The 15,247-nt window shown below is 39.7% G+C and overlaps 1 protein-coding gene across 3 annotated transcripts; it reads right to left on the bottom strand.

Moving 5' to 3' along the window:
* Positions 1 to 533: 533 nt before the first annotated feature.
* On the bottom strand, positions 534 to 11,083 carry pars2 (prolyl-tRNA synthetase 2, mitochondrial). Of its 3 annotated transcripts, none has more exons than XM_079157543.1 (4): positions 11,060 to 11,083; positions 2,556 to 2,892; positions 1,812 to 2,057; positions 534 to 1,725 (listed from the first exon to the last, which is right to left on the bottom strand). In XM_079157543.1, exons 2-4 carry the CDS (start codon positions 2,877 to 2,879, stop codon positions 844 to 846), a joined length of 1,452 nt encoding a protein of 483 aa, XP_079013669.1. In that variant the 5' UTR covers positions 2,880 to 2,892; positions 11,060 to 11,083; the 3' UTR covers positions 534 to 843. The 3 variants fall into 3 exon arrangements, with proteins under 3 accessions (XP_079013669.1, XP_079013668.1, XP_079013667.1); XM_079157542.1 differs by lacking the exon at positions 11,060 to 11,083 and adding an exon at positions 4,363 to 4,419; XM_079157541.1 differs by lacking the exon at positions 11,060 to 11,083 and adding an exon at positions 3,943 to 4,403.
* Positions 11,084 to 15,247: the final 4,164 nt, after the last annotated feature.

The raw sequence follows: 15,247 nt of genomic DNA, 5'->3' as shown, positions 1-15,247 counted from the left end.
ATGGAATTTATAGGGAAATAATTTGTACATCACCCATAACAGCTAAATTTACTAATTACTTTCAGGTAGTATTTTTGCTACAAAACACAAAATTATATATAATAGCCAATTATGAATTTTCATAATAAATGATAATTATAGACCACTACTCTATTAAATACAATTTGAAGTTGGTTCAAAATAACTGACAATAATACAAATATGTCTCTTAAACTTGTCAAATCTACATTTTGTGATCATTTAACTTGGTTGTACGTTTTCGACACACAGCGTTTTGAAAGCAAGACTTGTACATGTAATGTAGTAATTTCATATTGGGGCATGATGATAAAGTGGTGGAAAGTCAGTAAGTTCATTTTAAGATAATAGTACTTTTCTGTATTTTCACCTGTAATGGAGTATTTACAATATCTATATACTGTGGTATTTTACTAATGTAAAGAACTGAGTACTTATTTCACCACTATAATTGCCAGCATTGAGTTGTACTAAGAGGTCAGTTGTATGTTACAGATGCAAAACCCGACAGCAAATTGTGATTATTTCTCTTCACCTCTTATGTTTTTATTTACATGGAAACACAAAAGACTGTAAAAAAGGAAATTGAATCATTCTTGTGTATTACAACATGAACCAAATGCAATTTAATATCCCCAAATGTTCATTATCAAGCTATTATTGTGACAGTTACTTTATCAGCAGGTACATTTTAAGTTTTTATAAATAAACTCCTCTTAGACAAAAACATATAAGCCTTTTCTGTTCTTCCCCCACCACCTCACTAATTGCATCATACACAGAAACATAAAATAAAACATGTATTTCCACATTCAGAGTTGTTATTCACACAGTTTTCACTCTTCCCAAAAGATCTAACAGTTCATCTTTACTGAGAAACATTGTCTCACACGTCTCCTGACAAATCACCTCAAACCTGGGTGTTTCCTCCAGAGCTCCCTGTCCTACTACAACAACATACGGGTAGCCCAGTCTGTTGGCATCCTTCAGCCTCTTTCCAATGGTCATCTGAGTACGATCGTCTAGAACAACTTCACCTCTCAAATGAGGCCCGGTCTCTCCCAAAGTGTGAACCAATTCCTCAGCTAAAACTGCAGCGTCATCCACCTTACTGCCCTTCTTTGGGGGTAAAACACACACCTGGTAAGGGGCGAGAAGGCCGGGCCAGCGAATCCCCTCTTCTGTTGACAGAACCTCAATGGCTGCGGCGAGAATACGGGTTACCCCAAGACCATAGCAGCCCATCTCTGCAATACTAGGCTTGTTCTGTGCATTGCTGAAGGTGGCATTGAATATATGAGAGTACTTTTTACCCAGGTAAAAGGTGTGGCCGACCTCGATACCCTTTGACTCCACCAGCGTGCCAGTTTTGCACTGTGGGCAGTCAGTTCTGTCCGATGACATGGTCTCTACATTAGCAGAAAAGGAGCAGTTTCCACAGACCAGAAGCCGATCCTCACCTATGTCTGCTGGCAGCTGGAACTCATGGGAGAGTTTACCGCCGATGTTGCCCGTGTCCGCCTGCACCTGAACGCACCGCAGACCCAGCCGGGCAAAGAGCCTGGCGTATGCCTGGCACACAGATTCATAGGTCTCGTAAGCCGCTTCTTCACTCGCATCAAACGAGTACATGTCCTTCATGTAGAACTCCCTCCCTCGAAGCAGACCATACTTCGGCTTTGGTTCATCTCGGAATTTGCGGGTGATCTGTCGTTTGTTTTAATAAATCATGATTAAAAAAAATGGCAGCTTATTATAATAAATACACTAGTGGCAAGAGGATTAAAGGCTACCTGATAGAGAAGCAAAGGGAGCTGTCTGTAGGAGAGAGTCGTCTGGTGAGCGACCAGAGTCGTCACTGCCTCCTCATGCGTGGGACCCAAGCAGTAGTCGGCCCCGTGGCGGTCTTTCAGACGGAACAGCTCCTTTCCCATCAAGTCCCAGCGCTCACTGGTCTTCCAGAGATCAGCAGCGCACAAACTGGGCATGTCCAGCTTCTGCCCACCGATCCCGTGCATCTCTTGGTCAATTACTCTTACCTGTGGATTTAAGACTGCAGTTATTACATGTATATACATTAATACTCAACCTTACCTCCCCAATAGACTTTGCTCTAATATTTTCTTTTTTGTTATGAATAATAAACACTTCCATCTGTTCAGGCCTCTAAAATAATATTTAAATAAACCAATCTGAAAATGAAAACATTAATTATATATTCACTTTGTTTTACTGAAAAATGTGCGAACTATAAACCAGAAACCAAAATAACCATATGCACATGATTTATCTTTTAGTCTTTTGGGGTGGTTGCTTGTTTTCAAAATGTATATAAATAAAGAAGTATTGATGAAAAGAGGAAGACAGCAAATTCAAAAAATTAACCATCAACAATGATATACACTTGTATGGGTCACAGATTCATGTCAGAAAAATCAAAGTTTGTGGACATGACACAGCCAGATTCACCAGGACTACTTGGCGTGTATAATCATACTTTAATATGCGTTTGATTGTATAACAAAAACTAGTCTCACCAGCTTCTCCATGGAGCGGACGAGGGCAGGAAGGTAGTAGTAACAACCGGGATTGGACGGATGGATGAGGCCGGCCTGCTGCATCAGCCGTTGACTCTTACAAGTCACCTCTCCTTGCAGCCGGCTGTCCTGCCCCACATCACGCAGGTTTGAGGGCTGGTAGAGGCGGGACACCAGGAGTGTGGGTTTGATACGTTTGGAGTTGGTGGAGGCAGGAACAGTGGTCTGCTCAGCACATCCTGAATGGTTCCTCCCGGGAAGTACTGAGGTTCTGTAGAGCCGCTGGAAGACTCTCGGCCAAATGTGATTCATTACCGGCTCCATGGTAGATCCAGACCTACGAGACGAGACAAATCCTTAAGCGCTGGAACTATTACTCAGTTCATAGAGAAAAATTTGCTTTTCTAAAAGTAATTGTTTGAGTAATTTTTCAAGTGAAAATGCCAAATATTCTCTGGTTCCAGCTTCTCAGAAGTGAGTTGCTCAACAAAACAAGACATTTTGGGCTCAGATAAATTGTAATGAGCATTTTCTCTATTTTCTGGAATTTTATTTTAAGAAAATAATTGACAAACTAGTCAATAATGAAAATAATAATGGAGAACTACATAAACAAACTTACTCAAGTGTTTAAATACAAATCTGAGGTACATCTACTTTATCCATATTATTCTACTTTACAGTTTCAGTGGGAAATACTCTACACAGTGTGGACAAAATGTATTTATACCCAAATACATTTAGCTAATAATACTAATGTTCTTTTACATAAGTAGTATTTTTAATGCGTTTGCTTTACTTATGCCATATTTAATATTGTAGAACTACAAATTAAACTTAAAAGGTAAAGGATCCGAGTACTTCTTCCACCAATGTTGCACATAACCTAGGTTTTAATTTCATTTTAAGAGGTGGAAAGTAACTAATTAAATGGACTCAAGTACTGTACTTAAGTAGTTTTAAAGTAGTTGCATTTCACTTGAGTATTTACATTTTATGCAACTTTACACTATTACTTCAATACATTTTGGAGGCAAATATTGTACTTTTTACTCCACTACCCACAGTTATTTTGTAGGTCCAGATTGATAATCAAAAATATAACAAATATGATGTATCATCATGGATAAAGATAAAGACTTTATTGATCTCTTGGTGGAATCCACACGCTGCTCAGAAGTATAGATAGTAAGACATAAGTCCCACCTTTATTAGCTGCAACATTAAGTAATGTACATAATAATGCATGAAATATTAAAACTACTCAATCAAATGTTTCTGAAATGCCATTCTGCATAACGATAACAGACTTCAGTAACTTTTTAAATGCAGGACTTTTACTAGTAACGAAGTATTTCCACCCTGTGGTATTGCTAATATTACTTACGTTAAATATCTGAGTACTTCTTCCACCACTAACACAAACACACGTGATCTAAATGATAGTCGCTGCTGCATAAAAAGGTAAACAGGTGAAGTCAAGGTCGTCAAGACTACATGTCCATGCAGCTATCCATTTAACGTTAGTCCTTAAATGCAGAGGATTGGTTGTAGATGTAGATGCCAGATGTCTAAAGTGTCCACAACAGGTAACAGTTAACGTTACATATCAATAAATCCTGCTCAGGTGGACAGTTTCACGTTAGCAGTTTAGCTCGCTGAACTTAGCTTCCTCAGTTAGCACATAACGACGGAGCTACGCAACAAGTAAAGAAGACTCTTGGGACCGACAACTACTGTCTGGGTGTTCCGAGCAGATTATCTCAGTAGATGAGCAAATAGGGACATTTCTATAAAGTTGACATACTGCAAAACATTGAGGTCCCTGCAACATGCTGTTTTCTTCAGCTAGTTACATATCCGGAGACTCGTCTCTTTAATGCTACATCGCCCCCTGTAGGTGTGGAGGGGTAACGCGGTGGAGTCTGTCTGGTTTTCAAACTTATCCGTTTTCGGTGCTCTGAAACTCTGGCCTAGTGTTGACGCTCAGTGTAAATGTAGCACAAGATATGTGTTTTAAAATGCACACGTAGTAGTGTGGACATTGCCTCAGTCGAAGGTGGCGTTATAAAGGACTACAGGAGGTGTTTATAATAAATACCTCTGAGTATAATGCAGTTCAGAAAATATAATTTAATATAATAAACACCTGAAAAAAATATGATTATAGAAATCATAAAAATACATTTTATGACACAATAGTTGTATTGGATGTTATTATTGTACAGGTGTAAATCATCATATAACTAGAAAATGCATTTCCTGCTGAAAATGCGTTGGAATGCTGAAAGCTGAAATGAATTGCAAAAACATTGCTGAAAATGGATATCCAATTAAAAAAAAAAAATTGAAAAAAGCTTAAATCAAACTAACAGTACGTTTGATTTCCCCTCAGTGCATCTCAGCACTGTGGTTGTTTAACCGAAACATTAAAGTCATAAATAGACTTTAGAATAGAAATTTGATCTAGTCTGAAGCCACATTTCTACGATAATCTTTAAATTCTTGGTGGTTTTTAACTCTTTTTAACCAGATTTAGGATCTTAAAGCTTTGTAACCTCTTCAATGTCAAGGAGGAATTATAATCAAATCATATATAATAAAAAAAGTCCAAGCACAAGTTGTTCTTTGATCATTTGATCGACTGTGAATTTGCACCACTGAAGCAAAAATATCAAGCGGTTTCTTGCATATTATGTGATTAATAGGATTAATTACTTTAGTGTTACGTTGTGTTGAGTCAAATTACCAGAAATACAAGCCTGATTTATACATTTCATTCCTAAACACGTGGAAAACATTATTTATTGTGGCTGTTAACCGTATTTTCTGATTTATGGAGCGATGGAGAGATTTCCATAATTCTCTCCAAAAACAAACCTGTTGACTAATATGCCAACAAAATTAATCAGTTTAACTGGCTTTATCCAATATTCACATTTTTGTTGTGTGTTGACATATATGGATATATATATACTTTATTAATCCCACAAGGGGAAACGTGTTCGCTACAGCAGCATTAAACTGTAGTGCAAAGATTTAACCAAAAAACAGTTTAACGGTGTTATAGTTTGTGAATGATTTGGCCAGAGGAGATTGTTATGCTATAATAGTTACGTAATTGCTAGCTGCTAAGCTAACGTACGATAGATAACGTTAGCTTAGCAGAACTGAACAATTTGGATTGAGCGAGGAGTCGCTAAAAAATGGAGCGAACTACGAGTGTTTACATGTTAAGTGTTTACATGTTAAGATGTACAGCAGCTAATGAGCCGCTTGTACTGAATAATAAACACACAGTTAGCTTAGTTTAGCTGGCGCGATCAACAGCGAGACAGGCTGAGACCGGAAGTGAGAGGGTACGCTTAGCGTAACACGTCATCGCGTCAACAACGTCACAAAGTAAATTACGTCATGGCAAATTGCTTTCAAGTTGAAAGGCTTTGATATCTAAACCCAGCATGTCCCGTCAGTTACAGTTGGTTACAATAATAGTTATAATATACAATGGCTGCATCACAGACACGAGAGATGGACGAAATAGTGAACGTCAGATCAACCATTGAACCACTGATCAAATCCTTCTTTAAAAAGATGACAGCTGAACAGAAGGAACAGCTTAAATCATGCACCACAGAGAACGCCACCCGAGTCCTGGTGCACACCACCCGATTCCTGGTGCTAGAGCTGATTTGGGATGTCATAAAGGCATTAATTAAAGCCCTCCTGACAACTGTTAGGAACACGAACCTGGAGGTGACAAAAGAATGCATCAAGTCCAGTCTGAGAGACGCAGTGACCAACAGCTTTAAAGCTGCTCTGTGCATCAGAAACATCACAGACCTCGATCAGTTGACGGACATGATCATAAAAGAGGTCATGGTCAGAGTCCAAAAGTCCGTCTTGCCTCTTCAAGACAATCTGATGGAGACCATCACTCCCGACAGTCGCACGATGCTTCCACTCACTTCCAACATGATCACGGTGTTTGCAAGCGAACACCTTAAGAGCGATGACCCGGATTCTTCCAGCTCTATAGTGAAAGACGATTGTCTGCCTGCTGAGGGATCAGAGTCATCTTCAGTATCTGGGAGTTGTGACCCGGATTCTCACAGACGTAAGGGGAAAGGCAAGAGGCCGGCCGTTAAGGGATCAGAGTCAACATCAGTGCCTGAGAGCGATTACTCGGATTCCCACAGCAAGAGGAAAGGCAAGAGGCCGGCCGTTAAGGGATCAGAGTCAACATCAGTGCCTGAGAGCGATTACTCGGATTCCCACAGCAAGAGGAAAGGCAAGAGGTCGGCCGTTAAGGGATCAGAGTCAACATCAGTGCCTGAGAGCGATTACTCGGATTCCCACAGCCCTATGGTGATACAGGTGTTGCCGGCCGCAAGCGAACACCTTAAGAGCGATGACCCGGATTCTTCCAGCTCTATAGTGAAAGACGATTGTCTGCCTGCTGAGGGATCAGAGTCATCTTCAGTATCTGGGAGTTGTGACCCGGATTCTCACAGACGTAAGAGGAAAGGCAAGAGGCCGGCCGTTAAGGGATCAGAGTCAACATCAGTGCCTGAGAGCGATTACTCGGATTCCCACAGCAAGAGGAAAGGCAAGAGGCCGGCCGTTAAGGGATCAGAGTCAACATCAGTGCCTGAGAGCGATTACTCGGATTCCCACAGCAAGAGGAAAGGCAAGAGGCCGGCCGTTAAGGAATCAGAGTCAACATCAGTGCCTGAGAGCGATTACTCGGATTCCCACAGCCCTATGGTGATACAGGTGTTGCCGGCCGCAAGCGAACACCTTAAGAGCGATGACCCGGATTCTTCCAGCTCTATAGTGAAAGACGATTGTCTGCCTGCTGAGGGATCAGAGTCATCTTCAGTATCTGGGAGTTGTGACCCGGATTCTCACAGACGTAAGAGGAAAGGCAAGAGGCCGGCCGTTAAGGGATCAGAGTCAACATCAGTGCCTGAGAGCGATTACTCGGATTCCCACAGCAAGAGGAAAGGCAAGAGGCCGGCCGTTAAGGGATCAGAGTCAACATCAGTGCCTGAGAGCGATTACTCGGATTCCCACAGCCCTATGGTGATACAGGTGTTGCCGGCCGCAAGCGAACACCTTAAGAGCGATGACCCGGATTCTTCCAGCTCTATAGTGAAAGACGATTGTCTGCCTGCTGAGGGATCAGAGTCATCTTCAGTATCTGGGAGTTGTGACCCGGATTCTCACAGACGTAAGAGGAAAGGCAAGAGGCCGGCCGTTAAGGGATCAGAGTCAACATCAGTGCCTGAGAGCAATTACTCGGATTCCCACAGCAAGAGGAAAGGCAAGAGGCCGGCCGTTAAGGGATCAGAGTCAACATCAGTGCCTGAGAGCGATTACTCGGATTCCCACAGCCCTATGGTGATACAGGTGTTGCCGGCCGTTGAGGAAGGATCAGAGTCAGGTGAGGGTGATTCGGCGACTCGTCTTAGTTTCCAGACGCAGGAACCTAAGAGGAAAATGGCCGTGAACATCTTCTTGGAGGTTCTGGTCACGCGAATATTGAGGAAGTCCAAGGTGACCTTGAAAAACGTGCACACCACTGACCTCGCCAAACGTCTGTTCGTGAGGACGTGGGCCGCGGTCAATCGAGTCGACTTCGATTTGTCCCCGCAAACCTTCAAGAACCTCGACAAGATCATTTTCAAAGATTTGTGCAAGACGTGTGGCTCCACAGAAATGGTGCTGATGGCCATGGACAAAGGGGATCTGGCACTTGAGAACTACATCGCCTCCGCCGTCAAAGATCACCTCGTTACACCACCAAAGAAGAGCATTGGCATCCACCAGTTCTTCTCTTCCGTGGGCCAAGCCATCACTAACATTTACAAGTGGAGGAATAGGGTCCACGTCAAATAGTCTACTTGTCATCATTCAATGTAAATAGAATGAATAGTCTGATGGTAGGTGTCTGCCATCAGTGTGAATGTTAATAGTTAGACTAACATTTACAAGTGGAGGAATAGGGTCCACGTCGAATAGTCTACTTGTCATCATTCAATGTAAATAGAATGAATAGTCTGATGGTAGGTGTCTGCCATCAGTGTGTGAATGTTAATAGTCTGATGGTAGGTGCAACTCGTCCCGACGCAGTAAACATGGGGCTGAGAGAGTGATTCTCACAGCCCCATGGCTCCTTTAGCGACTCGTCCCGACGCAGTAAATGTCTGAATGTGAATAGTCTGATGGCAGGTGTCTGCCATCAGTGTGTGAATGTTAATAGTCTGATGGTAGGTGTCTGCCATCAGTGTGTGAATGTTAATAGTCTGATGGTAGGTGTCTGCCATCAGTGTGTGAATGTTAATAGTCTGATGGTAGGTGTCTGCCATCAGTGTGTGAATGTTAATAGTCTGATGGTAGGTGTCTGCCATCAGTGTGTGAATGTTAATAGTCTGATGGTAGGTGTCTGCCATCAGTGTGTGAATGTTAATAGTCTGGTGGTAGGTGTCTGCCATCAGTGTGTGAATGTTAATAGTCTGGTGGTAGGTGTCTGCCATCAGTGTGTGAATGTTAATAGTCTGGTGGTAGGTGTCTGCCATCAGTGTGTGAATGTTAATAGTCTGATGGTAGGTGTCTGCCATCAGTGTGTGAATGTTAATAGTCTGATGGTAGGTGTCTGCCATCAGTGTGTGAATGTTAATAGTCTGATGGTAGGTGTCTGCCATCAGTGTGTGAATGTTAATAGTCTGATCTAGTCTTTCCGACCACTCAAAGCATTTTCACACTACTTGTCATCATTCAATGTAAATAGAATGAATAGTCTGATGGTAGGTGTCTGCCATCAGTGTGTCAATGGGTGCATGATGACAAGTAGTGTGAAAATGCTTTGAGTGGTCGGAAAGACTAGAAAATACAGTACAATACATAACCCCCCCCCCCCATGTTTTTTCTCCTGGTTTGCAGGAATACTTTCCACCAAATACTCCTACATCCAGTTCCTATTAAACAGATTTGATTTTGGGAAGTATTTGTTCCATAATGTTGTATATTATGAGTTTGTTGTTGCAAAAGGATTTTCTAAAATGTAGAACCTGATGGTGAAATTTAGAGAGCTTAAGAGGCAATTTGGTGACATTGTTATTGCATTTATAGACAAATCCAATTCCCATCTAGTCAAACATAGTTTAAAGGAACATGAGATTCTGCCACAGGATTTAAAACGATGCGTCAACCAGTTCAGTTCTAAAGTTGCATTCTTTTAAAGTCCGTCGTCTGATAAGTCCACCTTCTGACGAGGCTTTGTGAGAAAGTGAGTGATATAGTGAGTTTGATTCCTCCAAATTAAAGTCGAGTTGGTTTCTAGACTTAACAAGGTCTATAAGGGATTGTGAAGATGCAGGGTGAACACCTCTAGAGATGCTTCTCCATTTTGGTGAAACACGTTCTACTTGGTTTGATTAAGCAGCTCACAACCTTATAAATATATAAGTAAATAAATACATAAATGCCAATGTAACATGTGCGATCTTCTTTTAGAGTAAAAAGGAATTTAAGGACCAGTTGTAATGGTTTTAGATACTAGGCTCATCTACGGAGCCCAATTTAGTAAAGGAACCACTGAGAGTCACAGGTTATAAGTTTAACCAAGCATTGTATTGTGATTACTTTCCAAACAAAAATGTATTACATACAAAAATAATTAAAGTTCATAAGTCTCAGTTCAGTTCATTCCTCATAAAGTTCATTGAGGTCTTTGCGTTTCATCCTACCACATCTCTTGTGGGAAGGAGGGGGAATTGGGGTCCAAGGAAAACTCCATCTTGTAGCTCGTCCATGAATCGAGATACACGGAAGCCAAGTATCGATCTTTTATTCTATAAGCTATAAACTTTTTGGTACTAGAAAAATAAAATCAATTGCTTTTTCAGTCCACTAGATGGTGCTGAGTTGTTTTCTAGTGAGGTCAGAAGAGGTCCCGCGTCAGTGTGATTGGTAGGAAGTTGGTCACAAAGGAGAAAGAAATCAGAAATGCTCCGTCCACGTTTGAATCAGACATCTGGACTGATTTGGATTTTTTGTTAACAAGGAAGGCCGTCGCGGTGCTTTTTCACGGACACAGCTGTGTCCAAGCTCTACAAAGAAGTGAAGCTTAAAGTGGAGGAATCTTTGAGTACAGCAGTAAGAGTTGCATTAACTTGCGATGCGTTGACGTCAAGCGCAGTGGATTCCTATGTGACTATATGTGTGGTATTTCTTATAAATGTACGTTGGTACATAGAGGGTGATAATGTACATGGAGGGACTTAGGACCCAGGGGAATGTAGGTTAAGGAAACAGGAAGAGACTGAAGAGACACCACACAAACAGCTGTTCACCGCTCGCTGCTGGCCGGTTCTGATGTTAAAAATGTCCGCTTTAAGTTACAAGAATATTATTAACTATTGAGTCCGTTTTATCACGTATAACGCGGAATGTTCTCTTTATCTTCATGTTTACGTCCTCTTACTCTGAAATAAACTCACCTTCAGATTCAAGTGAGAGACAAACGATGAAAGTAACTCAGTCACAGTTGTTAAATAACGTTAAATATTACATTTTCGCAGACGTCTTTGTAGCAGCAAAATGACTGCTACTTCCGGAATACGGAAGCTCGGTTGGTAAAAACTAAACCAGCTGCGACTTTTACACTTTGAGGGATCGTGCAGTTATTAAAATGACTTAAACTACTACGAATAACAATAATAATAATAATTTGTATTATTATGATTATTATCAATAGTCACACGAATAATAATAATAATAATTGTATTATTATATTGTTGTTATTATTGTTTTCATATTGTTTAAGGTATGTTTATTTTTCGTAATATTGTTAAGGTTATATATATATATATATTATATATACATTTTCTCAACATTGTTTGATTAACTGGAAAGAGACAAAATTACAGTTTTTTTCCGTTTCCTGTCTAATGAAAACTGTGTATTTCAAAGTGGTTATTTTGAATGTTTGTGATAAACTAAATGATGAAGTGAGGGAACATTTGAATGCAGAATGAATCATTTTACTCCTACTTATTTTGCAGATAATTAACTAAAGCTTTGAATGCATAACCTTTACTTGCTAAAGCACATTTTTATATCGTAGTATAGGTACTTTTAGCCTACATAAACAGTATCCACTACTCCACTAACATGGTGTTGTAATATAAAATAAATAAAGGTATGGGTAATAATTAATCTATGGAACTTTTACAAGATCAGAGAAAAGTTTTACCATCAAATATATTCATACATGCATGTTTATAATTGGGGTTTGTTGAAGCCATTAACTAAACAAAGTACTTGAAAACCATATAGGCTTTAACCTCTCATCTTACACCTTGAAGAACATGCGAATCAATTATTGTTATTTGTAACAAATGTGATTTCATCCAGCTGTAGTTACATAAACTCTCCAGTAGGTGTCAGTGTGTTCTTGTTGAGGTCTGCATGTACAAGAGAAGAAGCATTGATCAGTGAGAACACTTTTTTTTTAAATGAATGTATTAGGCAACAATCCTTAAAAATCAAGTGAAAGACGCCAAATCAAATTATTAAAATAAGACGTTATATAATGATATTATAGAATATCATGCATTGCTGTAGATTAAACTAACCAACAGGATATAAAGGAGTTAACATGCAACATACAAACTGTCATACTGTGTGGTAGTATTTTATACTGCTGTAAAGGAACTGAATACTTCTCATGATATGAAATACAGTTTTTGGTGAAATTAACTAATAAAATACAACATGACAGTAAAATGCTAATTAATGAGCAGACTCTGCTGTTTCTTGTGTTTTCTGAGAGAAGGCACCAGTTTGTACTGTACATGTGGACTCAGTATTCTCTCAGGTGAGTGCAAACCTGCTGCAGGTTATGATTATAAAGTGTGTGGATGGTCTCTGCAGGTCTCTCTGGATTCTCAGCAGCAGCACAAATCTGAACTAGAACATTTCACAAGAAATTTTGACAGTGTGGCTTCTACTGCCCGAAGACGTCACAATATAAATACACGCCGATGTTACCGGTAGTGTCGTTCAGGTTTGATTGAGATAGCGCTTCTCTCTTTTCTGCATTTTAGATTCATACTCTTGGATTGAATCTTGTACTCGTGATGGACAGTCCACAAATGGCTCCCGTCATTTATGTACTGGACATCTTGTACATCTTGCTTAAAAGCATTCCAACAATAAAGAAAACAGGATAACAATACTTGGAATGCTTAAAAGCATTCCAACAATGAGTATTCCTTAATAATCCACATTTTCACTTCACTGAGATTACTTCTCTGGCTGGACCACCTGGCAGTGGGCTTCGGGACCATTTGCTTTTGGGTGTGCAGGCTTTAAGTTAAGTTGTGTATTTTCTCTGTTATGAATCATATCAAGAAAATCAATCCTACAGCAATAACATACAACTAAGGAGGGGTGTAATATACTTGTTGGGCATAGAAATAATTGCATTTCTTCAGATAGAGGTAAAAATAAAGTGGAATATAGCGAAACATTGAAAAACAAATAGGAGTATATACGTATACAATTGGAGACAAAGAGAAGAATACAATGTTTACTTGCCTCTGATTTTATTGTTTGAAGAAAAGTGCCTTATAAAGAAAAAATGAAGTTCATTTTGTGAAAATCAAACACAGTGGGGTGTAGGGTTTGGTACAATTGATGAGTTTTTATTGAACACACTGTAGTATTACTTGTAATCTTTGCTTTTTGTTGACATTATACTGTACTGCAGTCTGTGTTAGTGCACTTTTGCTGGCTTTATAGCATTTTATGTCAGCAATTTGCAACCATTACTCCCTCAGTGAGTCAATGTAACATGGACACATGATGGTCAGCTCACACTGCAAACAGAGTGTCCCTCTGGCTCTTGTCTCTCAGGTGGACACTGTGGGGGACATCGTTCAGTCTGCTGTTACACAAACACACACACACACACACACTGATGTATTCCTGAGCCGATTAGGTTTGTGCCTGTTTCATCCATTTATCTAGAGGCTCCTGTTGTAAGATTTGGTTTTCAGAGACTGAATGTCTCCTGAAGATATGAACAATCCCATTAGAACAGATCTTATCTGCAAACCTCACATTTGCTTATTTGCATTATAGAAAAAGGGCAGTATATATACTGTATGTATATAATACCACAGGGTACCTGGCATTTTGAATATACTCCAACACTTGGGTGTAAGTTTGGTTTATGTAGTGAAAGGGACACAATTAAGTTTTCAAACAAAAAAAAGAATTCTACTTCATTTGAATTAATCTGGAAAATGATTTAATATGGTGTAATCAGTAATGATGCTATAGTCTTGATAGAATTTAAAAAAAAATGAAATGCTTCATAAACACTTCTTAAAATCAACTAGTCCCGTTTTTAGATTATGTACCATAGTTCAAAATAATAATACTTGTATTCTCTGTCACAAAGCAACAGAACATCTCCTTTGACAGGGCTCAACATCAAGCAAACAATGCACATTTAAAAACTCACACACACACATATGTAAAATAGGACTCCTGCTGTCCTTGAGCGAGTAGCTGAACCCCAAGTTGCTCCCCGGGTGCTGTACAGCAGCCCACTGCTCCAAAAAGCTTAGGGTGAGTTAAATGCAGAGTTCAAATGTACATGACGATTGAAAGTTGTTGTTTTTTTAGTTTGGATTATGGCAGCTATGAATATCCATTCCCCGTCTTTGTACATTTAACTTCAATCAGACTTCAATTCAATTTATTGTCATTAAACGTGTCTACATTGACACACAGTCTTCTGTTTCGTTCATTGATATACAAATAATCATCTCTTACAATCCCCTTTAAATCTTCACGTTTCAGTGCATATACATTCTCAAATTCAGTCACGACGTTATGGCCGAATACTGAACACATGTATCAGCCTTGTAATTTGATTACAGCTAACAACTTCCCACCATAATGCGGGGGAGCCTTCTCTGCTTCATTGCAGCTGCTGCTCAGTTAGCTAGAAACAAATTTCTGTGAAGTTTGTAATGTTTATATTAACAAAGACTGCAGTGCACTCTCTTCAAGGTTTGCAGAGATAACTCAAAGAAAACTAGGAGCAAGAGCAGCATCATAAAGGTAGAAAACATGTTAGCCAGCATAGTCAGGATAAATTAATAAACCTGTGTCTGCTGATACTGCATGATAACTTCACCTGAAAAGAATGAGCTCATGAACATGTTTAGTCTAACAAAACATTTCCAACCTAAGGTCCACTTTCTGGCTTTTTGCAGAGCTTTCAAACACATCGCACAGTAATCAGCTCAGATACAGTGATGGAGATGAAGCTCAGCTGCTCTGATTTCCTCCACAGCACTTCTAGGACTTGAGGAATGTCAGAAGTTGTGAATTTGCACAGCTAATGTTACTGTACATGCAATATTACAACATAATGTTAACTGACTCAGTGCTAAATATTTGCCTGAGGTTTCGTCAATCTGTCCGATAACGTCAACCTGAAACGAGCTGCTGACAACACCAAGTCCCTCAATAAGCAGACATATTTGAAAAATCGGTAGGTTGTTAAGGTCTGCAACTAAGCTAATACTATTTGTGCAAAGAGTCATTCAATTATTACTAATTTCACCTTTTAGTAACCCATTGTCTAAGGAGATAAAATGGCCCAATTG

The sequence above is a fragment of the Pholis gunnellus genome (genome assembly GCF_910591455.1).
Source record: "Pholis gunnellus genome assembly, chromosome: 4".
Classification (NCBI taxonomy): Eukaryota; Metazoa; Chordata; class Actinopteri; order Perciformes; family Pholidae; genus Pholis; species Pholis gunnellus.
The sequence above is the reverse complement of the archived record's forward strand: the minus strand, read 5'-3'. Positions and strand labels throughout refer to the sequence as shown.